The sequence below is a fragment of the Megalopta genalis genome, chromosome 8, assembly GCF_051020955.1.
Source record: "Megalopta genalis isolate 19385.01 chromosome 8, iyMegGena1_principal, whole genome shotgun sequence".
Classification (NCBI taxonomy): Eukaryota; Metazoa; Arthropoda; class Insecta; order Hymenoptera; family Halictidae; genus Megalopta; species Megalopta genalis.
This window is the reverse complement of record NC_135020.1, coordinates 13579431-13601353: the sequence shown is the minus strand read 5'-3', so window position 1 is coordinate 13601353 and position 21923 is coordinate 13579431. Positions and strand designations below refer to the sequence as shown.

The 21923-nt window shown below is 35.9% G+C and overlaps 1 protein-coding gene across 1 annotated transcript in view; it reads left to right on the top strand.

Annotated features, from left to right (window-relative positions):
- 5-HT2A (5-hydroxytryptamine receptor 2A) overlaps positions 1-21923 on the top strand; it is a 136571-nt gene that overhangs the window by 99691 nt on the left and 14957 nt on the right. The window contains exon 4 of the mRNA XM_033465310.2: positions 19760-19984. Coding sequence (XP_033321201.1) covers positions 19760-19984 — 225 coding nt within the window. The remainder of the gene's footprint in view (positions 1-19759; positions 19985-21923) is intronic.

Genomic DNA, 21923 nt, shown 5'->3' with positions numbered 1-21923 from the left:
CCAACGTAGAGGGGAACACGTTATAGTAACACACAGTTATAAAACCAATTTTTATAAAATTTATATAGGATATAGTTTCTAGAATAATATTCGCTACATATTTTTTATATTGACAATTTTGTTTAGCGACGACTGTCTCCAAAGCTGAAAATTAAATGTATATTTTAAGATACCGTAGAAATTAGGCAATGTAAGCAAATAACGTTTCTCAAACCGCGACACTGCCAAATAAAGAATTTATTTGCACGAGAAAATTTAAGAAATTAGTTGCTTTCGTGTACATCAGATTGCCCATGTAGTTACTCAAGTTTTATCAAATTTTTTTCGAGTTTTAGCAAATGCTCTTCCTTTACAATACAGTAACATTGCAACAATAATATGTCAAATATATGAACAATATATAAAATTTAACGATAGTATAGCAATACCATAGAATCTACACCGCAACCGATGATTAATGTTTCGTTAAAATCGCGATATAAATCACACACGTCAAATATTCCTATCAAATACCGCTATTAAAGCAGCGCATTTACAGTCGCGAGCTAACTGGCGAATAAACTAAAGCGTGCTGGTCCATCGGAGCTATAGCCCGCACAAATAAATCGAACACGATCCAATGAAAATTCACTTCATCCACGTCGCCGAATATAGTATTCGTTTTTCTTTCATGCTAACGAACATCGCGTACTCCTGTCGATAAACGTGCGTCTCTATTTAACCGGTGCTTTTATTTTCGGCGCGGCTTTAACGAAAATCATAAACCATTTACGAAAAAAAAAACACCTGCCGAACATTCGCACGAGAGTCACCGCGATATGTTCCGTCCCTACGTTCTACAAGGTGTTCCAAAATTATCGTATTGCCGTGAAATGAAGGGTTCCTGGGACCATTTGAAGCAACTTTTTCCTTTGCGAAAATGCAATCCGCGGCTTCGTTTACGAGATATTAACGAAAAACGCTGACCAATGGGAGGCGAGCTCGCGTAGCGCTACTAGGCGGCCGAGCCAATCAGCGGAACTAGGCTTCGACCGCTACGCGTCAACTAATCTCGCCTCTCGTTGGTCAGAGTTTTTCGTTAATAACTCGTAAACAAAGCCGCGGATTGTATTTTCGCTAAGGAAAAAGTTACTTCAAATGACCTCAGGAATCCCTCATTTCTCGGAAATACGACACTTTTGGGACACCCTGTGTACAGAAACCAAACCGGAAGGGAAGACGAATCTGCCGCGGCATTGTTCGTTCCTCGAACCATCATTGTTCGACCAGACATCTCGAACATCCGTGCGAAGTGACCACGGTGTGCCATTGTCCGTGCAAATAAGACGACCTCCCTCTGGCTTCGTGTATGTACACCAATCCATTTTAGGGACGGTTGACTCGCCCTCTGCAACCCCTAAAATTCGGACGTTCTTACGGCACTATGCTCCGCGACAATTCTATAAGACGTTCTATACCTCTGCCGGGCGAACAATGGAGTATAAGTTAGAATCAGTAGCTGTAAAAGTAAGCACATTTCAAGCGCAATGCGAGGTCGCGGATCAGATTTTTGTCCGACTTGAACAGTTGAGATATTTCACTCGCTATCGATAATAGAGAGAGAGAGAGAGAGAGAGAGAGAGAGAGAGAGAGAGAGAGGGGGAGTGAGAGAGAGAGAGAAAGGGAGTGAGTGAGAGAGAGAGGGAGTGAGAGAGAGAGAGAGGGAGTGAGAGAGAGAGAGAGGGAGTGAGTGAGAGAGAGAGAGTGAGAGAGAGAGAGAGAGAGAGAGAGAGAGAGAGAGCGAGACACGTCGGGTGAGAAGACATGACGTTGGATTTATTTAAACTTTGTACGATTTCCACTATTACATTCGCTGTTAACAGAGTTGGATAAAAATTAACTGTTATCAAATACAGTCAAATCTGTTCTTGTGCGATTTTTTTTCTGCGGTCCCTACCTATCGCACAAAAACAGATTCGACTGTATTCATATACCGCATACAAAAATCGCACAAAACAAATCGCACAAAAAATTGCATTAAAAAGACCGTATAAAAACAGGTTTGTCTGTAGTTTGCATATTTTCGTGAAAAATAAAAATTCAACAGAAATGTTTTTCTTCTCTCGACGACTTAAATGATTTGACAGTGTTACAGTATTCGACATCTCTTCGTGTATTTTCACTGTCTTGTGTTTTAGCTACACATTTGTATCATAATTGTATAAAATCCACAAGCTCTCATCTAATTATCGTAATTATTATACATGGTTATGATACAAGCTGCCAAAATTATGTTACGTCCGGGAAATGAGGGGTTCCTGAGATCATTTGAAGCAACTTTTTCCTTAGCGAAAACGCAATCCGCGGCTTGGTTTACGAGTTATTGGCGAAAAACGCGGACCAATGAGAGGCGAAGCTTGACTGGCGCGAGGCTGATTGGTTCGCCCGAGCCAATGAGCGTAACTGGGCTTCGATCGCTCGTTGGCTCGGCCTCTTCGCGTCAACTAATCTCATCTCATTGATCACTGTTTTTCGTCAATAACTCGTAAACAAAGCCGCGGATCGCATTTCCGCTAAGGAAAAAGTTACTTGAAATAACCTCAAGAACCCCTCATTTCCCGGAAATAATAAATTTGAAAGCAAAATTTATTTATTAATTTATTTATGCAAAATAAAAATTTTCCAAAACGATTGTAAGAAATCAAATAAAAATAAATCGTTTCTTTTAATAATTTTGATAATTAGAAAATACTGCAATATAGTATTATCGGATTCATTTTATGTCCTCATAATTTTATATTTGAGCTACTCATTTTTGCCATAAATGCATAAAATCAGCAATCTGGTTATTCTTCGCTTGAGGAGACGTTCTTCAAGACCTGAAGAAAAAATAGAAGAAATACGTACAGATCCTGAAATGGTAGTGAAATAAAAATGTATTTCTATTCTCAATATTTCTAATAACACGAAAACGATCTAACAACATTGTGAAATTTATCTTTCGTATTTCACTAGCTCGCTTAAAACACAGACATGCCCGTTGTTCTATACAAACATAATTACGAAAGTTTCCAATTATAACACGGTGTCTCGAAGAAAGTCTCTCGATATACCAGCAATAATATTTTGTGTTCGCCAAATAAGAAATTCTTTCTTATAAAGCAAACACATACGGTTTTTATATAGAATCTTATAGCATTTCCGCGGAGCGTAGAAAGCTCCCGGATATTGTTATCGCGGGGGAGCAGAGCAAGAAGCGTTCCGTGAAAATTTCGAAAACCAGCGACAAAACGGATTTCAACAACAGAGAACTCTTTTCCTCTGAAATATCGTCGCGGACCGAGAAGAATCGCACAATTTTCACGAGGAAATCGTACAGAACGAAGAAACGGAAGGAATTTCCGGCGCGTGCTCCACGTCGCCGGGAATACGGCGGGTCTCGACGACGGAATAGTTTCGTCTTACGATACTCGATGCAAGAATCGTATATCCCTTCGGAATACATCGGTCTGTACTACTTCTCGCGGCGCTGTGCAGCTACCTACGTCCGATTATAGCTGGCCGATGCTACTTTGATCTTCGGCACAGTTCGCATCGTTTCTTTCGCCTTCGGATGTCGTTTGATCGTTCCGAACGGTAAATCTTTCGTTTCGCCGTTTGCCCTGGTAAAATTCTTGAACAACCCTGATTGGTCAACCCCACGCGTTGGGCCTTTCCAATCAGCTAAAGCTAGATTAATAATGATATTATATATATAATACTACGTTAATAATGATACTACATATAATACTAAATTAATAACGATATTATATATAATACTAGATCATCAGCATAGTTTCTCGCAAAGACGATTATCTATCTACGATATTACTTTTTACCGCCCGCCCCTTACGCTCTTTGCGTATTTTCGGGACGGCTTGGTAATCGGAGGGGATGATGAGTTGTACGTGACAACGTGTGGAAATTTTCCTCCGGGTCACCCGCGTCGGACCACATGGCCTTTGGGTCGCTGGGCCCGCTTCGAGTACCCTTCGGAAACTCTCCTAATTTATGACGGTCTCTTTAGCTATTGAGGAATTTCTTAAAAGACTCTACTGCAAACATGTGCTATCAAGTGGTGAGCTTGTCTTCTCAAAAATAGCTTCTTCGAAGGAGAGAAAATTTTCTATTCTCTTTATAAGTTTGCCGGAATTGAAGTAGACAATTTTGCATAAAGTCTAATTACGACATTCATGGTTATAATTAGGTTGTGAATTTTACGTCTGTTTGCGATGAAGATGATCAGCGAATCTATTTAATATGTCAAGAGAGAAATTTTTTCTATTCTGTTTATAAGTTTGCCGCGGAATTGAAGTAGACAATTTTGATTCTGCACAATGTCTAATTACGACATTCTGCCACGAGTTTCTATGTGTTCTATACAATGTCGCAGCTGTTGAAAATTCTCCAAATATTATGCAGAGCTATAACTTTAAGAATAATATGCATAATATTAACTCGATTTTATTACATCACATAGAAAATCGTAATCGTTACACACCTATGACACGCTGGCGATACGATATACAAAAATAAGAATCGGTGACTGACATGTAATATTACGAATCACTGCATGTAACATATTATTTTGAATTTATTTCGCACATTTCAGAGAGCAGAGACGCGTAAGCTTTTAATAATGTGATATTGAATCTATTATAGAATATCATCTGAATAAAAAAAAATTATATCTAATATTAGATTAATAATGATATTATTGTATATATAATGTAATATTAATAATGGTATTATATGTAATACCAGATTAATAATATTATATATAATACTAGATTAATAATGATATTATATATAAAGCTAGATTAATAATGATATTATACATAATACCAGATTAATAATGATATTATATATATAATACTAGATTAATAATGATATTATATATAATGTTAGATTGATAATGATATTATATATAATGGTAGATTAATAATAGTATTATATATAATGCTAGATTAACAATATTATTATATAAAATACTAGATTAATAATAATATTATATATAAAGCTAGATTAATAATGATATTATACATAATACCAGATTAATAATGATATTATATATATAATACTAGATTAATAATGATATTATATATAATGTTAGATTGATAATGATATTATATATAATGGTAGATTAATAATAGTATTATATATAATGCTAGATTAATAATATTATTATATAAAATACTAGATTAATAATAATATTATATATAAAGCTAGATTAATAATGATATTATACATAATACCAGATTAATAATGATATTATATATATAATACTAGATTAATAATGATATTATATATAATGTTAGATTGATAATGATATTATATATAATGCTAGATTAATAATGTTATTATATAAAATACTAGATTAATAATAATATTATATATAAAGCTAGATTAATAATGATATTATATATATAATACTACGTTAATAATGATACTACATATAATACTAAATTAATAACGATATTATATATAATACTAGATCATCAGCATAGTTTCTCGCAAAGACGATTATCCAAACTAAAGCCGAGTTGTCAACAGCGCCGTGCGACGTAGAAAATTTCGCCGAAGCGGCAGCCGTCGCTTGGAAAAGCGCCGAGTCCTCGAACACAGTCCTCCCCTTCGAATATTTCCCTGGGTTTCGTTTCCAGGCCGCAATTAATCCGAGGTTACCGGTTCAGTTGGAAGCAAAAATTTCCATAGAGGCGTTATTAATTCGAGACAGCCGCGGGATACCAGAGTCTCTCTGCACCCGAGGAATTTCATTAGATACAAAATTATGCGAGCAAGTGTGTCCCACCGTTGCGCTTGCAAACGATCACGCGTGTCACCTGTCGAACCACGATATCGGAAAAGCGCCGCGCCCCGGCAACGAAGACGCGTTACGCTCTCTCGTCTCTCCTCCGGCTCTCGTTGCCCCGAATTTCGCGAGCGATTCATAACGCTCCCCGCGGTACTCGGAAATTGAATACACCGGCATTCCGTTCGAATACCGGCACCGGTAATGTAAATAATGGCGTCCAGGCATCGCGATCATTAAGCTGCGGATCTTTATGCATTTGTGACGCGCGCATTCGAATACCGGGAAATCTGTAAATTAACGAAAGCTTGTGGCAACATTAATTTTAGTGTAAAATTAATTTAGCACAATTTTAGTATAATTAAGTCTTTCGGTTCGCGAACTTTTATGAAATCGTTTATGACATTTTTATGACGATTAGCGGTTAGCGGATATTTGTGAAAAATGTGTAGAAACTGGTTTAGAAACACGGACATTTATTAGATTATAATTTAATAAATTTATATAATTAAATGGACATTTCGATATACATTTTTTGTAAATTGCGAATTTTGCAATGTATACATCTAAAGTCCGCAGTCCGGTAGCATGATGTTGAAGCAAAGAAGTGTACGTCTTGCCGAAAGATGACAGACGATATCGTGCTAATTATAATTGGATTAAGCGATTGATGATTCGTAAGTGAAACAAATAATGCCAGAAGTTCTGGATTGAAACAAACGTAAATAGAACTTCCCAAATGGAACGAGACAGTTCTCGTTTCTCGCGTGTCTTCATTTACCTTTCATCCCTAAATTTTGATAAGAGAACAATCGATTTAAGAATTTCGAAGAATTTCGATTTAAATGGAATGAATAGTATACATTTTAATCTGACAATGTATGCACGTGGAAGTGGATCCTCGCCATTAGGTAGCCTTATCTCGTTCACGTATTTATATTACATTAATTATATTGTACTATTACATTATACTTATTTTAATGAAGAATATATATATTTTTTATTATATATTTTTTTTTCTCTTTATTATATATTTAGATAGATAGATAGATACTTATATATTATTATCAATAAATGTCGCTTGTTACTTTAAAAAGTTCACGTGTGCATTGCCGGATTATTTTATTTAATATAATATTTAATACATACTTAACGTTGTAAGTAATAATTGTAAGTAATATACATATAATAGTATATAATATTATATAATACTATATAATAGTGTGTAATAGTATATAATGGTATATAATAATATAGAATAGTATATAATAGTATATAAGACTATATAATAGTGTGTACTAGTCTATAATGGTATATAATAATATAGAATACTATATAATAGTATATAATAGTATAAAATATTATAGAATACTATATAATACTATATAATAGTATATAATAGCATATAATAGTATAGAATATTATATAATAGTATAGAATATTATATAATAGTACAGAATACTATATAATAGTATATAATAGTATAGAATAGTATAGAATAGTATAGAATACTATATAATAGTATATAATAGTATATAATAGAATATAATAGTATATAATAGAATATAATAGTATATAATAGCATAGAATACTATATAATAGCATATAATAGTATATAATACTATATAATAGTACATAATAGTAAATAATACAAGTATTATATATGTAGTAAATCTACATAAGTAATATACATATATACAATATAATACACATGGTCGTGCATGGATAATAAATTAATGATTTAATATTATGTATGAAATCCTCATCGCGGGTCTTATTCGTTATTATAAAAGGTGAAACGAAATTACAAGAAACTATCGTCCGATGCAGATGCGAAGACGCATCAAACCTAGACGTGCGTCTATGCATTTGCATCGGCGCCTGTCGCGCGCGTTTGACTCGCGGAACATCCGTTTCCGGGTATAGCACTCTGTCACCGGTTCCCTTCGATTACCATTCGTTTATATCACCGAGAGGCATTTGCCAACAAAGCCGCGCGCTGTGAATCTTCGCGCTCGCGCGTCGTCCGCCTCCGGCCTCGAGCCTCGAGCCGAGTGCACCGGGAACGAAACGACCGTCAGATGAAATCTCGACGATTCCGGGTTGCACAGACCGGCCCGGACCGGAAACGCCACGCAACAGCTGAATTTCATACCGCGACCGCGATGTAAACGAACCGTTGACGTTGACGTTCTTTGATGTCCCAGGATCTCTCGCGCGAATTAGCATCGGCGGGTCCGCGCGTTAAATGTAACACGACTTCCGCCATCGATGCTCGGACTTCTGTTGGAAATGGATTGAAAAAAGTATTTTTTTTTTTGGAAATATTTTGAAAATGGTAACTTCGTTCTCGATGATTTTTTAACTCTATCGAAATAGCGAAAACCGCCGGTTTCTGTAGAAAATGTTTCTGCGAGCACTTTGCTGCTATAGCTGTTTTATTCTGGGGAATATTATAGTCAGGCTGCGGAAATAGAAATGTTCGGCAACTGTCGCAAAACACTGGTGTCATTTAGAAACTCTTCATTCTTTTATTTTGACAAAATTATTCGACCGAAAGTAATATATTGATACTCTTTAATTCTTGTAGTCTTTTTAACAGAAATGTAACATAAATATAAGTAATTTTCACAGAAAAATCAGTGTAAAGTTTGAGTAAATCCGGTCTTGCTATTGTTATAAAACAATATACGTTATTACGCTTGATAATTCTAGCGTTAATGTCTTGAACATTATCATTCTTTTAGTGTTGTGTTTTTGCAATCAGGTTTTTATGAACGATTTTAAATCACGTATATTATAGTATAATATCTAATATATGTATGTATAATATTTAATATCTAATATAATATAATATAATATAATATAATATAATATAATATAATATAATATAATATAATATAATATAATATAATATAATATAATATAATATAATATAATATAATATAGTATAGTATAGTATAGTATAGTATAATATAATATAATATAATATAATATAATATAGTATAGTATAATATAATATAATATACTCTATGTACTATATATAATATTTAATATATTAGACAGATATTAGTTTTTAATTTTTAGTTCTACTGAACATGACACACTTATCTTCACTTTCGTATAAAATCTATTTAAAATGTAATCACAGAGACGAAAACGATGCCTGCGTAAAATTCTTTAATGGGACGCCATTCGTTCGTTTGCACATTTATACGGTTATTTTTACTTTAGATTAACATTTATTTAAAATACGAACGCAATGCTGTCGCAGCTACGGGAAGTTTTTAAACGGTACGCGTTTATACGGTATTTTTATCTTCTTTTATTCAGAAGTTTATCTTTGCCGTTGGGTAGAGTTTATTTAAAAAATGCGCACGAAAATGGACGCGATGCAGCTGCAGTAGCTTCGAGATATGTTCGCTATGCTTTTGATCGAAATACGAGATAGAAAAGAATGTGAAAGAATGTGTGCGACTATAGCGTGGTGAACTATGTATAGCGTAGACAAAGTGAGTCTACGTGAAACTAACATTGTATCGCGAAGACGAATTAATTTTCTTTGATATCAGAAGTCTATTGTCGAAGATACCTACGTAGTAAAACGGTTCGATTCTCCATGAGCGTGGGATTTGAAACTGTGGGACGAGTACACTTGAATTTATTTTAAGGAAATACTCGAAATGAGTGAGCATGCGACATACAGAATTTTATATAAACGAATAAATTCTTCTTTAAGAAAATAAAGCGGAATTGCGATAGAGAGAAAAACATGAAAAAAAACGAAGAAGCAATATTTATACATCGCGATAACTGAGAATATAATATAATTATATTGTACGATATAATGATATATATATATATATATATATATATAATATAATATACATAATAATAATATATAATAACAATATAATAACATAAATAACATAATATATATAATATAATTATATATTATTATTATATTATATTATATCCATAGTTATCGCAATGTATAAATATTGTATAATTCTGATATATATCTCATATATATTATATATATATATATATATATATATATATATATATCTCATGTATAACTCATATATATAATTATATATAATATATTATTATTATTATTATTATTATTATTATATTATTATTATTATTATATATATTATATCATATAAATAATTATATTTTAACATATAATCATATATTTTAAACGCGTACAAGATGGAGAAACGCTGTGCCTCTCAAAAAACTCGTCGATAAACTGAAGCGAACCAACAAGATAAAACCGACAAAATTTTTAAAAAACACCTAAAAATTGGAAACAATTAGAATTAGAAACATGATTCCGATTACAGTAATTTCTCCCTAATTCGCGCTCAGATAGCGCACAAAAATGAACAACTTGGGAAGAGGAGATACGATTATTCGAGCCTCGCGACTCGTTTTTATAGTTACCGATTGTCGACAACTATAAAACCGAGCCGCTCGAATAATCGTCGCACCTCTTCCCAAATTGTCTTTCCAATTTCTGTGCGCGATCTGAGCGCGAATTAGGGAGAAATTGCTGTATTTCATCTCGGACGATCCGCTCCAAGCGGCTCGTTTTTATAGTTACCGATTGTCGACAACTATAAAACCGAGCCGCTCGAATAATCATTATACCTCTTCCCAAATTGTCTTTCCAATTGTTGTGCGCGGTCTGAGCGCGAATTAGGGAGAAATTGCTGTATTTCGTCTTGGTCGATCCGCTCCGAGCGACTCGTTTTTATAGTTACCGATTGTCAACAACTATAAAACCGAATCGCTCGAATAATCATTACACCTCTTCCCAAATTGTCTTCCCAATTTTTGTGCGCGATCTGAGCGCGAATTAGGGAGAAATTGCTGTATTTCGTCTCGGACGATCCGCTCCGAGCGGCTCGTTTTTATAGTTACCGATTGTCGACAACTATAAAACCGAGCCGCTCGAATAATCATTATACCTCTTCCCAAATTGTCTTTCCAATTGTTGTGCGCGGTCTGAGCGCGAATTAGGGAGAAATTGCTGTATTTCGTCTTGGTCGATCCGCTCCGAGCGACTCGTTTTTATAGTTACCGATTGTCAACAACTATAAAACCGAATCGCTCGAATAATCATTACACCTCTTCCCAAATTGTCTTCCCAATTTTTGTGCGCGATCTGAGCGCGAATTAGGGAGAAATTGCTGTATTTCGTCTCGGACGATCCGCTCCGAGCGGCTCGTTTTTATAGTTACCGATTGTCGACAACTATAAAACCGAGCCGCTCGAATAATCATTATACCTCTTCCCAAATTGTCTTTCCAATTGTTGTGCGCGGTCTGAGCGCGAATTAGGGAGAAATTGCTGTATTTCGTCTTGGTCGATCCGCTCCGAGCGACTCGTTTTTATAGTTACCGATTGTCAACAACTATAAAACCGAATCGCTCGAATAATCATTACACCTCTTCCCAAATTGTCTTCCCAATTTTTGTGCGCGATCTGAGCGCGAATTAGGGAGAAATTGCTGTATTTCGTCTCGGACGATCCGCTCCGAGCGGCTCGTTTTTATAGTTACCGATTGTCGACAACTATAAAACCGAGCCGCTCGAATAATCATTACACTTCTTCCCAAATTGTCTTCCCAATTTTTGTGCGCGATCTGAGCGCGAATTAGGGAGAAATTGCTGTATTTCGTCTCCGAGCGGCTCGAATTGATCGAGTCTCGGCTAGACCGCGTTCTCAGGCAAACAGAGTATTTTGTTCGACGTGATTCTATGCGAATGGTACTTACGTTGATTGTAAATTCCGTCGTGGTAGATGTATTATAAGAAGGCCCGCAGTGTCCGGCTTCAGAGAACGCGATTCGCGGCAACGCGCGGCACGTGTGACGCACACAGGGAATCGGCAACGGGGAACTGAATCTGCTACAGAAATCGTGTTTGCGACTTCTCTTCGATTCTGTAAACTGTTTGCCACATGGCTCGAGACGTTTAAATATGAGACAATAAAACATTATCGAGATGAGCCGCGCGGAAGATTCGATTCCCGCCTCCTCGAACTCCGTCCGGTTAATTCCGCGATCTTCCTCGTAGGTACCGATCGTATTTTAATCCCATAGAAGCGTTTATTACTGGTGTTATCTCGCTCCACAAAGTTACTGCAACTTGTTCACTCTTTATTCGTTAATTTTATTCTTTATTCGTTACTTCATTCTATGCTTAATTGTCACGCTAAACTGTCGCATCTTCTTCATGTTATTAGTGTTCTCATTCTTTTAGTGTTTTATTCCTGCAATCAGGTATTGCAAACGATTTTAAATCACGTGTACTATATTAGGTAGATGTTAAATAGTTTTTTTAATTTTTTGTTCCACTGACACATTTATCTTTACTTTCGTGTAAAATTTCTTTAAACTGTAATCACAGAGACAAAAGCGACGCCTGCGTATTTTTAATTATTTAATAGGATGACATTCTTTTGTTTGCACATTTATACGGTTATTTTTATGTTAGATTAACGCTTATTTAAAATTCGAACACAATGCTGTCGCAGTTACAGGATACGTAATTAACACTAGATTTACGGAGCACAAGAAACAGCTGTTTCATGTTAGTTTATAAAAGTAACGATAAGACATTTATTCTGATTTTTAACAAGTTATTTAATATTGTAACAATATTAATATTTATTAATAAATTATGAATATTTATATTATTAACAATTAATATTTATTTTTAATGTTAATACAGTAATACAGTTAATATAGTATTATACAATTTAACATCATTTATTTATATTATAACATTTGTCATAAGTAACGTATAAATTGAATAAATAACTTATAAATGTATCTTTACGATACGAATAATCGTAAATTAAAAAATTAAAGTGACCCGCCATTTTGACGGTTTCCGTAAATCTAGTGTTAATCATTATTAGGATACGTAAAGCATAAGAACATCGAAAAAGTAATCGACGTCGTAGAACTGAACTTTCCAATTTTTGTCCCGATCGAACGAAATGTTTTACTGTTAGAACATTTTTGAGATTGTTGGCGTGCCGGTCGAAGTGTTAACGAACACGCGGCTCAAGTGTTCATTCGCTGGACAGATCACCTTGCTATCACTTTATTTCGCAATATAGGCAACGCTCTTGTTATCACCGTGATTCCATGTTTTCTTTCGGCTCTCTCTCTCTCTCTCTCTCTCTCTCTCTCTTTCTCTCTCTCTCTCTCTTTCTCTCTCTCTCTCTCTCTCTCTCTCTCTCTCTCTCTCTCTCTCGTTGCTTTTAGCTTTCCTCGATCATTACGAACAATGAACGCGTTACATGGACCAAAAAGGGGTTGAAAGCATCGCATCAACCGTTCCCCGTTAATTGTAACGTTATTACACCGGTCCCGGGGGAAATACGGTTTCCCTAACGTGTCTCGAAGCCGGGCAAAATACTGCGCAAAATGCTGGAACGGCCGGTGGACAACGAAGCGAGACTTTCGCTACGATTTCGTAAATTCTGCCCGAACTGCATTTTAAAGAGAAAGGTGTTCTAGTTGAATATGTAAGAAAATTGAAAAGTAAATAGATAAATTCTTTGTGGGCCTCTGTTGCGCGGCCAAATTTCGAGCTGAATTATTTGTCGTTTTCGCTGTTCCTCTCTCTCTCTCTCTCTCTCTCTCTCTCTCTCTCTCTCTCTCTCCTCCGCTCTCTCTTATTTAAATACATTAAATTATATTATAAATATATTTAATTCGCCAGGACCATCCTTTATATATGCCACATTCATGTTTACATTAGTGAGCAACAAGTGTACATCAATTTATAATTCTAGTTGTAATAATTTAGTTATAATAATTCCTACTTCCTAGTTATAATATTAAAAAAAAATTAATTATATTATATTAAATATATTTAGTTCGCCAGAACCATCCTTTATATATGTTACATTCGCGTTTACATTAGTGAGCAACAGGTTTACATCAATTTCTAATTCTAGTTATAATAATTTCTAATTTCTAGTTATAATATATTGTTATTGTTGAAGAAAATGTGAATACGTATATTAATAAGATTTGTCTTGTGCTCTTGTTTCGAATGTGAAAACATCTTTGAAATTGCACGAATGCAGCTTGATAAACAATAATTGCACAGCTGTTATATTATAACATTAAAAGACTGGAACTACTCTAAGTGCGTTTAAGAAAAAACTGCAAGATTCTTTATAATTTTTTAAAAGCGTTTTTAACTTGCCTTTATAGGCCGTATACATGAAAGTATGTGAAAGAAACAACGATATGATTGTCAGAGGAAAAAAGTCTAGTCATTATATAATAAATAGATCTTTCTAAAGCTCGATTATAGATTTTTCTGTACTATTTTCAAAAGCAAATCGAACATTAATGCATTGCCAAATTTCTAATGTTCAATATTTCCGGAAACTCCTGGCTCCGAATATACAACTTCCAAAAATGTCTCGTAATTCGGAAATTTAGGGTTCCTGAGGTCATTTGAAGTAACTCTTTCCTTAGCGAAAATGCAATCCGCGGCTTTGTTTACGAGTTATTAACGAAAAACAGTGACCAATAAGAGGCGAGCGCCGCCGGCGCTCCGCCCTTGCGGCCAATGCCGCGTCGCGCTAATCGTTTGACGCAGCGGCAGTGGTCGCGAGGGTGGTGGTGCGTCCAGCCGTACGCGATCTCTCATTGGTCAGTGTTTTTCGTTAATAACTCGTAAACGAAGCCGCGGATTGCATTTTCGCTAAGGAAAAAGTTACTCCAAATGACCTAAGGCACCCCCATTTCCGGATTACGAGACATTTTTGGGATACCATGTACAGTGATATCGTTCGATTCAGATCAGAATCGTGGCAACCGTGGACGCGCTTTCCACACAAGAGGAAAGGATCCAAAGGATCTGTATAATATTTTTACGTTAAACTAATTCCGTGTAATCTTTAAATACAGGCGAAAAATACGCGAAGCAATGCGATACAGATATGCGTTCCATTTCTTCTCCAAAAATCTCAGAAGAAAATGTTCGAAATTGCGGTATAGACTTGAATACATAGCCCCTTTTTATTCGCAATAGTAACAATTAGTTGAAATCCAGGAACGGTTCTCCTCGATAACGAGGAAATTGTGTACAAGCACATCGAACACAGCCGGCCCGTGAATGGTGGAAAATTTGGAGCTCAATAGCGGTAGACGGAGAGACGGAGAATTATTCCTCGATCGTGACCAGTTATTCCGGATATCCGGCCAACAATAGAGCCTGCGATGATGTAAGAAGCTCTATGACGGCTTACGCTGCCGTTATCGCAGCGAGCAGCGTCTCAAATCGCGTCGGAAAAGATTCCGCAGGTCTTCCAATTAAACGCTTCCGGTTGGTTCGGACTACCGGCATGCTTCGTGTCCCAAACATTGAAAGCGACTCGATGGAATATGATTAGAACCAGCCGGGAAGAAATTAATTCTCGTCAAAGCCGTTCGTTCCATTTAAACGTGGCTCCACTCGGAGCACAATTGTAAACTCGATTCCTTTCAGAGTTACGCACGGGATTCCGCATTCCCGTGTAATTCAATCATTTGCTCCGCAATTTACGTGCCCGAGATGCTGAATCGTTCCCGTGGGAAACGCCAAGGAGGGGAGAGTCCCGCGAGTAAACCGTTGAAATAACGATAGATTTCGGCAATTTTTTTGGTAACGGCGTCGATGAATACTTTTCGCCGCGCGCGCTTTCCACGCACGCATCCCTTTGACATTTCGAGATACGTGAATTATTATTACAAGTATTACAAGTTTTACATTATATTATAATTACATTACATTATTACAAAGTTTACATTATATTACAATTACATTACGTTATTACATTATTACAAATTTTACGGGATATTACAATTACATTACATTATTACATTATTACAAATTGTACGTGATATTACAATTACATTACATTATTACATTGTACATTACATTATTACAAATTTTACATTATATTACAATTACATTACATTATTACATTGTACATTACATTATTACAAATTTTACATTATATTACAATTACATTACATTACATTATTACAAATTTCACATTATATTACAATTACATTACATTACATTATTACAAATTTCACATTATATTACAATTACATTACATTATTACATTGTACATTATTACATTGTACATTATTACATTGTACATTATTACATTGTATATTATTACAATTACATTACATTATTACATTGTACATTATTACAATTACATTAAATTATTATAATTGCATTACATTATTACAATTACATTACATTATTACATTATACATTATCATAATTGCATTACATTATTACAATTACATTACACTATTACATTATACATTATTATAATTACATTACATTATTACATTTACATTATTATAATTAAATTACATTATTACATTATACATTATTATAACTACATTACATTATCACATCATACATTATTATTACAAATTATTATTACATTTCATCGACATTGAATATACATGATTGAAATAATGAATCTTGTTCTTTCGGTCGAGCATCTTTTTCCTTCGATCTAGAAGAAAATATAAAGCGGTGTTTCCTTTCGTAACAGAACTACTCGTCGTACGAACCTATTCGATTCATAATATTCATCATGCATTTGATGTTTATCGCGTAATCGAAATACAAATTTTACGCAAAAATCACTCGACCGTTTTCATAGCAGAGCCGCGTGTTGTCGTTCTCTTTTTTTTCAAGTTTTAAATAAGATTTCGGTTCGTGCGACGCGTAGCTCTGTTACGAAAAACTGTACACCGATTAATAATCCCGTCGATCGGGAAGCTCGCGGAGGTCATGGACGTACGACCTAATTTATCCCTAGAAAGATAACCATATGACAACGTACGTAAAAGATAACCATACGCTTCAGAGGCGCATGCTTTTCTAAGGCGTCAATTTTATACTAACAATGGATATTTATTTAAGTTAATCTAGTCATTTTAAAGGTTTGGCATTATTGTAAAAATAAAATGCATTTATATTATATTTTTTTATATCTTAAGTAATTTTAAACTTAAATCACTAGACCTCTATGAAAAATTAACAAAAATCAACAGTCTTCGCAGGCGCCTCTGCGACGTAGGTTATCTTTCTCGGGTTATACAACATAACGTTGAAATGTCGAAGAATACGTATGGAAAGCGACGAAAAGTTTCGTCGATGTTTCGTGTCGTAAAAAAGTTGCCGAAAGTAATCCTTATATTAACGGTCTACCCGAGACTCTCCCCTTAATACACAGCCGCGACAGACTGTTCCGCCATTTTCTCAGGTTGTTCCGCTCTTGTTCGCCGGCCACTCGATCCAAGGAGAATCTCGCCCTTGTATTCGTCGATCAAGACCGAACTCGACTTACCGTATAAAAGTGGAACGGTGGAAGATGCAACGAGCTGGATACTCTGATCGGGAGTGGCTGTCGACTAGACGAACCTTTATACGGGATACTTTACACGTAACCGAAATCGAAGCCAGCGATTCAGTAACAAGGATCTGGCGGCTGTCAACCACAGTAATGCCAGTTATCTCTTGTGAATACGGTAAATTCTCCGTAATTGGCGCTCAGATTGCGCACAAAAATGGACAATTTGGGAAAAGGAGATACGATTATTCGAGCCTTCATAGAAATAATATATTCATATAAATTAATAATCATATAATATATATATAATAATATAGTAATATAATATATATAATATAATATAATATATATATATATGATATAATATAATATAATATAATATAATATAATATAATATATATATATATATATTATATTATATTATATTATATTATATTATATTATATTATATTATATTATATTATATTATATTATATTATATCATATATATATTATATTATATTATATTATATTATATATATTATATTATTATATTATATTATATATATATATATAAAATTATATATATAATATAATAATCATATAAATTAATTAATCGTACCTCCTCTTCCCGAATTGTCCATTTTTGTTTCCAAGCTGAGCGTCAATTAGGGAAAAATGAATTAATCGAATTTAAATTTAAATCGAAAGTAAATAAATCTTGAATGTTCAATATTTTGTTGAGCGTCCAATAGAACAGAAGTTCGTTTTTATATAGTTACCGATTGTCAATAAATCCGAATTGCTCTATTTTATCGCTGCAAAATTATCTACAGCCGATTGAAAAATGACCAGAGAACTATTCTATTCTAAATTCAAGCACATTTTGATCCTTCTTCGCGATTTTGCGTTCAACACTCTTCATAAATAAACGATTTCGAAGATGTATTTATTCGTTTCTTTACCGGAGTCCTGTGCCGAAATTTCAATCGATTGCAACATTTTCAGAATTTCTTCTACCCTGTTACCAATTTTTCCAAAAACTCGTTCAGTCCAATTTTAAAAAAGCTCTTCCCTCGCAGGAGGTGTCGAATATTAACGGGAGCCACTGCGACGTTGCCATATTCCCTGTGAACTCTTTATTCGGAAAAACTCTTTGTCGTAGAAATGAATTCAGTTATAAATTAATTATTAATGCGTAATAATGTAAATCGGTAAAATGTAAACGTAAATTATTTATTAACGCGTCTGTTATAATTTCGAAGTCGAATAATTTCTAATTGGATAAAAATTGCGTATGCACTTCTTTCGAATGCACTGTTTCGATTAAAAAAAAAAAGTACGCTGCATTATTGTTGCTTACGTTGCCACGTTTTCCGGTCCGCATTATTTATGCAGAACATAGAAATTACTTTTCATAAAACATAATTACTATGACACCGTTTTTAAACACGCTTTAGCATATTTATCTACAAATTTTCGATTACGAACGCTGATCATTTTTGCACTAATCCTAGTCCAAAATCAAATTGATCTCGATGTCCCACAGTTTTTAAACAAGCTTCAGCATTTTTACCTACAAATTTTGAGTACGAACGCTGATCATTTTTGCACTAATCCTAATCCAAAATCAAATTGATCTCGATGTCCCACAGTTTTTAAACAAGCTTCAGCAATTTTACCTACAAATTTTCGATTACGAACGCTGATCGTTTTTGTATTAATCCTAGTCCAAAATCAAATTGATCTCGATCTCCCACAGTTTTTAAACAAGCTTCAGCATTTTTACCTACATATTTTGAGTACGAACGCTGATCATTTTTGTACTAATCGTAGTCCAAAATCAAATTGATCTCGATGTCCCACAGATTTTAAACAAGCTTCAGCATTTTTACCTACAAATTTTGACTACGAACGCTGATCATTTTTGCACTAATCCTAATCCAAAATCAAATTGATCTCGATGTCCCACAGTTTTTAAACACGCTTCAGCATTTTTACCTACAAATTTTGACTAAAGCGCTGATCATTTTTACACTAATCCTAGCCCAAAATCAAATTATCACTCTTGATCGCGATCTCCTCTACAAAACGATCGAATTTTCTTACGACCAAGGCGAACGCTTGCAGCTGGCTAACAATCGTAAAATAAAACTCGGGACGAATTAGCCTACGCGCAGCCCGTTAAATTCTTCGGAGATCGGAGAAAACTCTGCGCCGTCTCGTTTCGAACATAATCGATCCTCCTACACGTATACCGATCCTTGATCCTCCTTGGCCCGAACGAGCCCCGACGATGATTCCGACCGGTTCCCTTCGTCCAACCGGGCCGATATTCCTCGAATCGCATCGATCCACGAGAACTCTCGAATTTTATTCGAGTTCCCGGCGTTTCGAGATCCTATCCAGAAAGTCCTCCAGAGGGTCCCCTCGATATCCGACGCCGCGGTCCTCGTCCCGCGGGACGAAAGCTGACGGACGGGAAGCTGGATTTACGAGCATGGTGCCCGGTTCTCTCAGCAGGATCACCGTTTTCTGTTGCAGGATACTGGCCGTTCGGCATGATATGGTGCAACGTGTACGTGACGTGCGACGTACTCGCGTGCTCCGCGAGCATAATGCACATGTGCTTCATCTCGCTGGGCCGTTATCTGGGCATCCGGAACCCGCTCAGGACGAGGCACACCGCCACCAAACGGATGGTCGGATTCAAGATCGCGGCGGTCTGGCTTCTCGCCATGTTGGTTTCTAGTTCCATTACAGTGTTAGGTAAACTCTTGTGCCCTAATCTTCCACCGTTCGAATCCCGCGGCGAATTATACTCCCGCGCGTCCTCTAGAAACCCCCGGCTAATCGTCTGCCGATCTCTCTGCCAGTCCCAGCGCACGAAACTGCAGTAAATTCTCGCCGAATCGCGCTCGGATCGCGCACAAAAATGGATTTGGCAAATTTGCCAAGTGGAGATACGATTATTGTTATGGATACGGATCGATCGCCTATCAAATCTCATTGATATCGCGTTCGCATCTGAGGCTCATTTTGGACGATTAGTTAAGACTTGCTGGGCAATAACAGTAATTTGTCTCTAATTCGCGCTCGGATCGCGTACAAAAATGGATTTGGCAAATTTGCCAAGTGGAGATACGATTATTGTTATGGATACGGATCGATCGCCTATCAAATCTCATTGATATCGCGTTCGCATCTGAGACTCATCTTGGACGATTAGTTAGACTTGCTGGGCAATAACAGTAATTTATCTCTAATTCGCGCTCGGATCGCGCACAAAAATTGATTTGGCAAATTTGCCAAGTGGAGATACGATTATTGTTGTTATGGATACGGATCGATCGCCTATCAAATCTCATTGATATCGCGTTCGCATCTGAGACTCATCTTGGACGATTAGTTAAGACTTGCTGGGCAATAACAGTAATTTATCTCTAATTCGCGCTCGAATCGCGTACAAAAATGGATTTGGCAAATTTGGCAAGTGGAGACACGATTATTGTTATGAATACGGATCGATCGCCTATAAAATCTCATTGATATCGCGTTCGCATCTGAGACTCATCTTGGACGATTAGTTAGGCTTGCTGGGCAATAACAGTAATTTATCTCTAATTCGCGCTCGAATCGCGCATAAAAATGGATTTGGCAAATTTGGCAAGTGGAGATACGATTATTGTTATGGATACGGATCGATCGCCTATCAAATCTCATTGATATCGCGTTCGCATCTGAGACTCATCTTGGACGATTAGTTAAGACTTGCTGGGCAATAACAGTAATTTATCTCTAATTCGCGCTCGAATCGCGTACAAAAATGGATTTGGCAAATTTGGCAAGTGGAGACACGATTATTGTTATGAATACGGATCGATCGCCTATAAAATCTCATTGATATCGCGTTCGCATCTGAGACTCATCTTGGACGATTAGTTAGGCTTGCTGGGCAATAACAGTAATTTATCTCTAATTCGCGCTCGAATCGCGCATAAAAATGGATTTGGCAAATTTGCCAAGTGGAGATACGATTATTGTTATGGATACGGATCGATCGCCTATCAAATCTCATTGATATCGCGTTCGCATCTGAGACTCATCTTGGACGATTAGTTAGGCTTGCTGGGCAATAACAGTAATTTATCTCTAATTCGCGCTCGGATCGCGCACAAAAATTGATTTGACAAATTTGGCAAGTGGAGATACGATTATTGTTATGGATACGGATCGATCGCCTATCAAATCTCATTGATATCGTGTTCGCATCTGAGACTCATTTTGGACGATTAGTTAGACTTGCTGGGCAATAACAGTAATTTATCTCTAATTCGCGCTCGGATCGCGCACAAAAATGGATTTGGCAAATTTGGCAAGTGGAGACACGATTATTGTTATGGATACGGATCGATCGCCTATCAAATCTCATTGATATCGCGTTCGCATCTGAGACTCATTTTGGACGATTAGTTAGACTTGCTGGGCAATAACAGTAATTTATCTCTAATTCGCGCTCGGATCGCGCACAAAAATGGATTTGGCAAATTTGGCAAGTGGAGACACGATTATTGTTATGGATACGGATCGATCGCCTATCAAATCTCATTGATATCGCGTTCGTATCTGAGACTCATCTTGGACGATTAGTTAGACTTGCTAGGCAATAACAGTAATTTATCTCTAATTCGCGCTCGAATCGCGCACA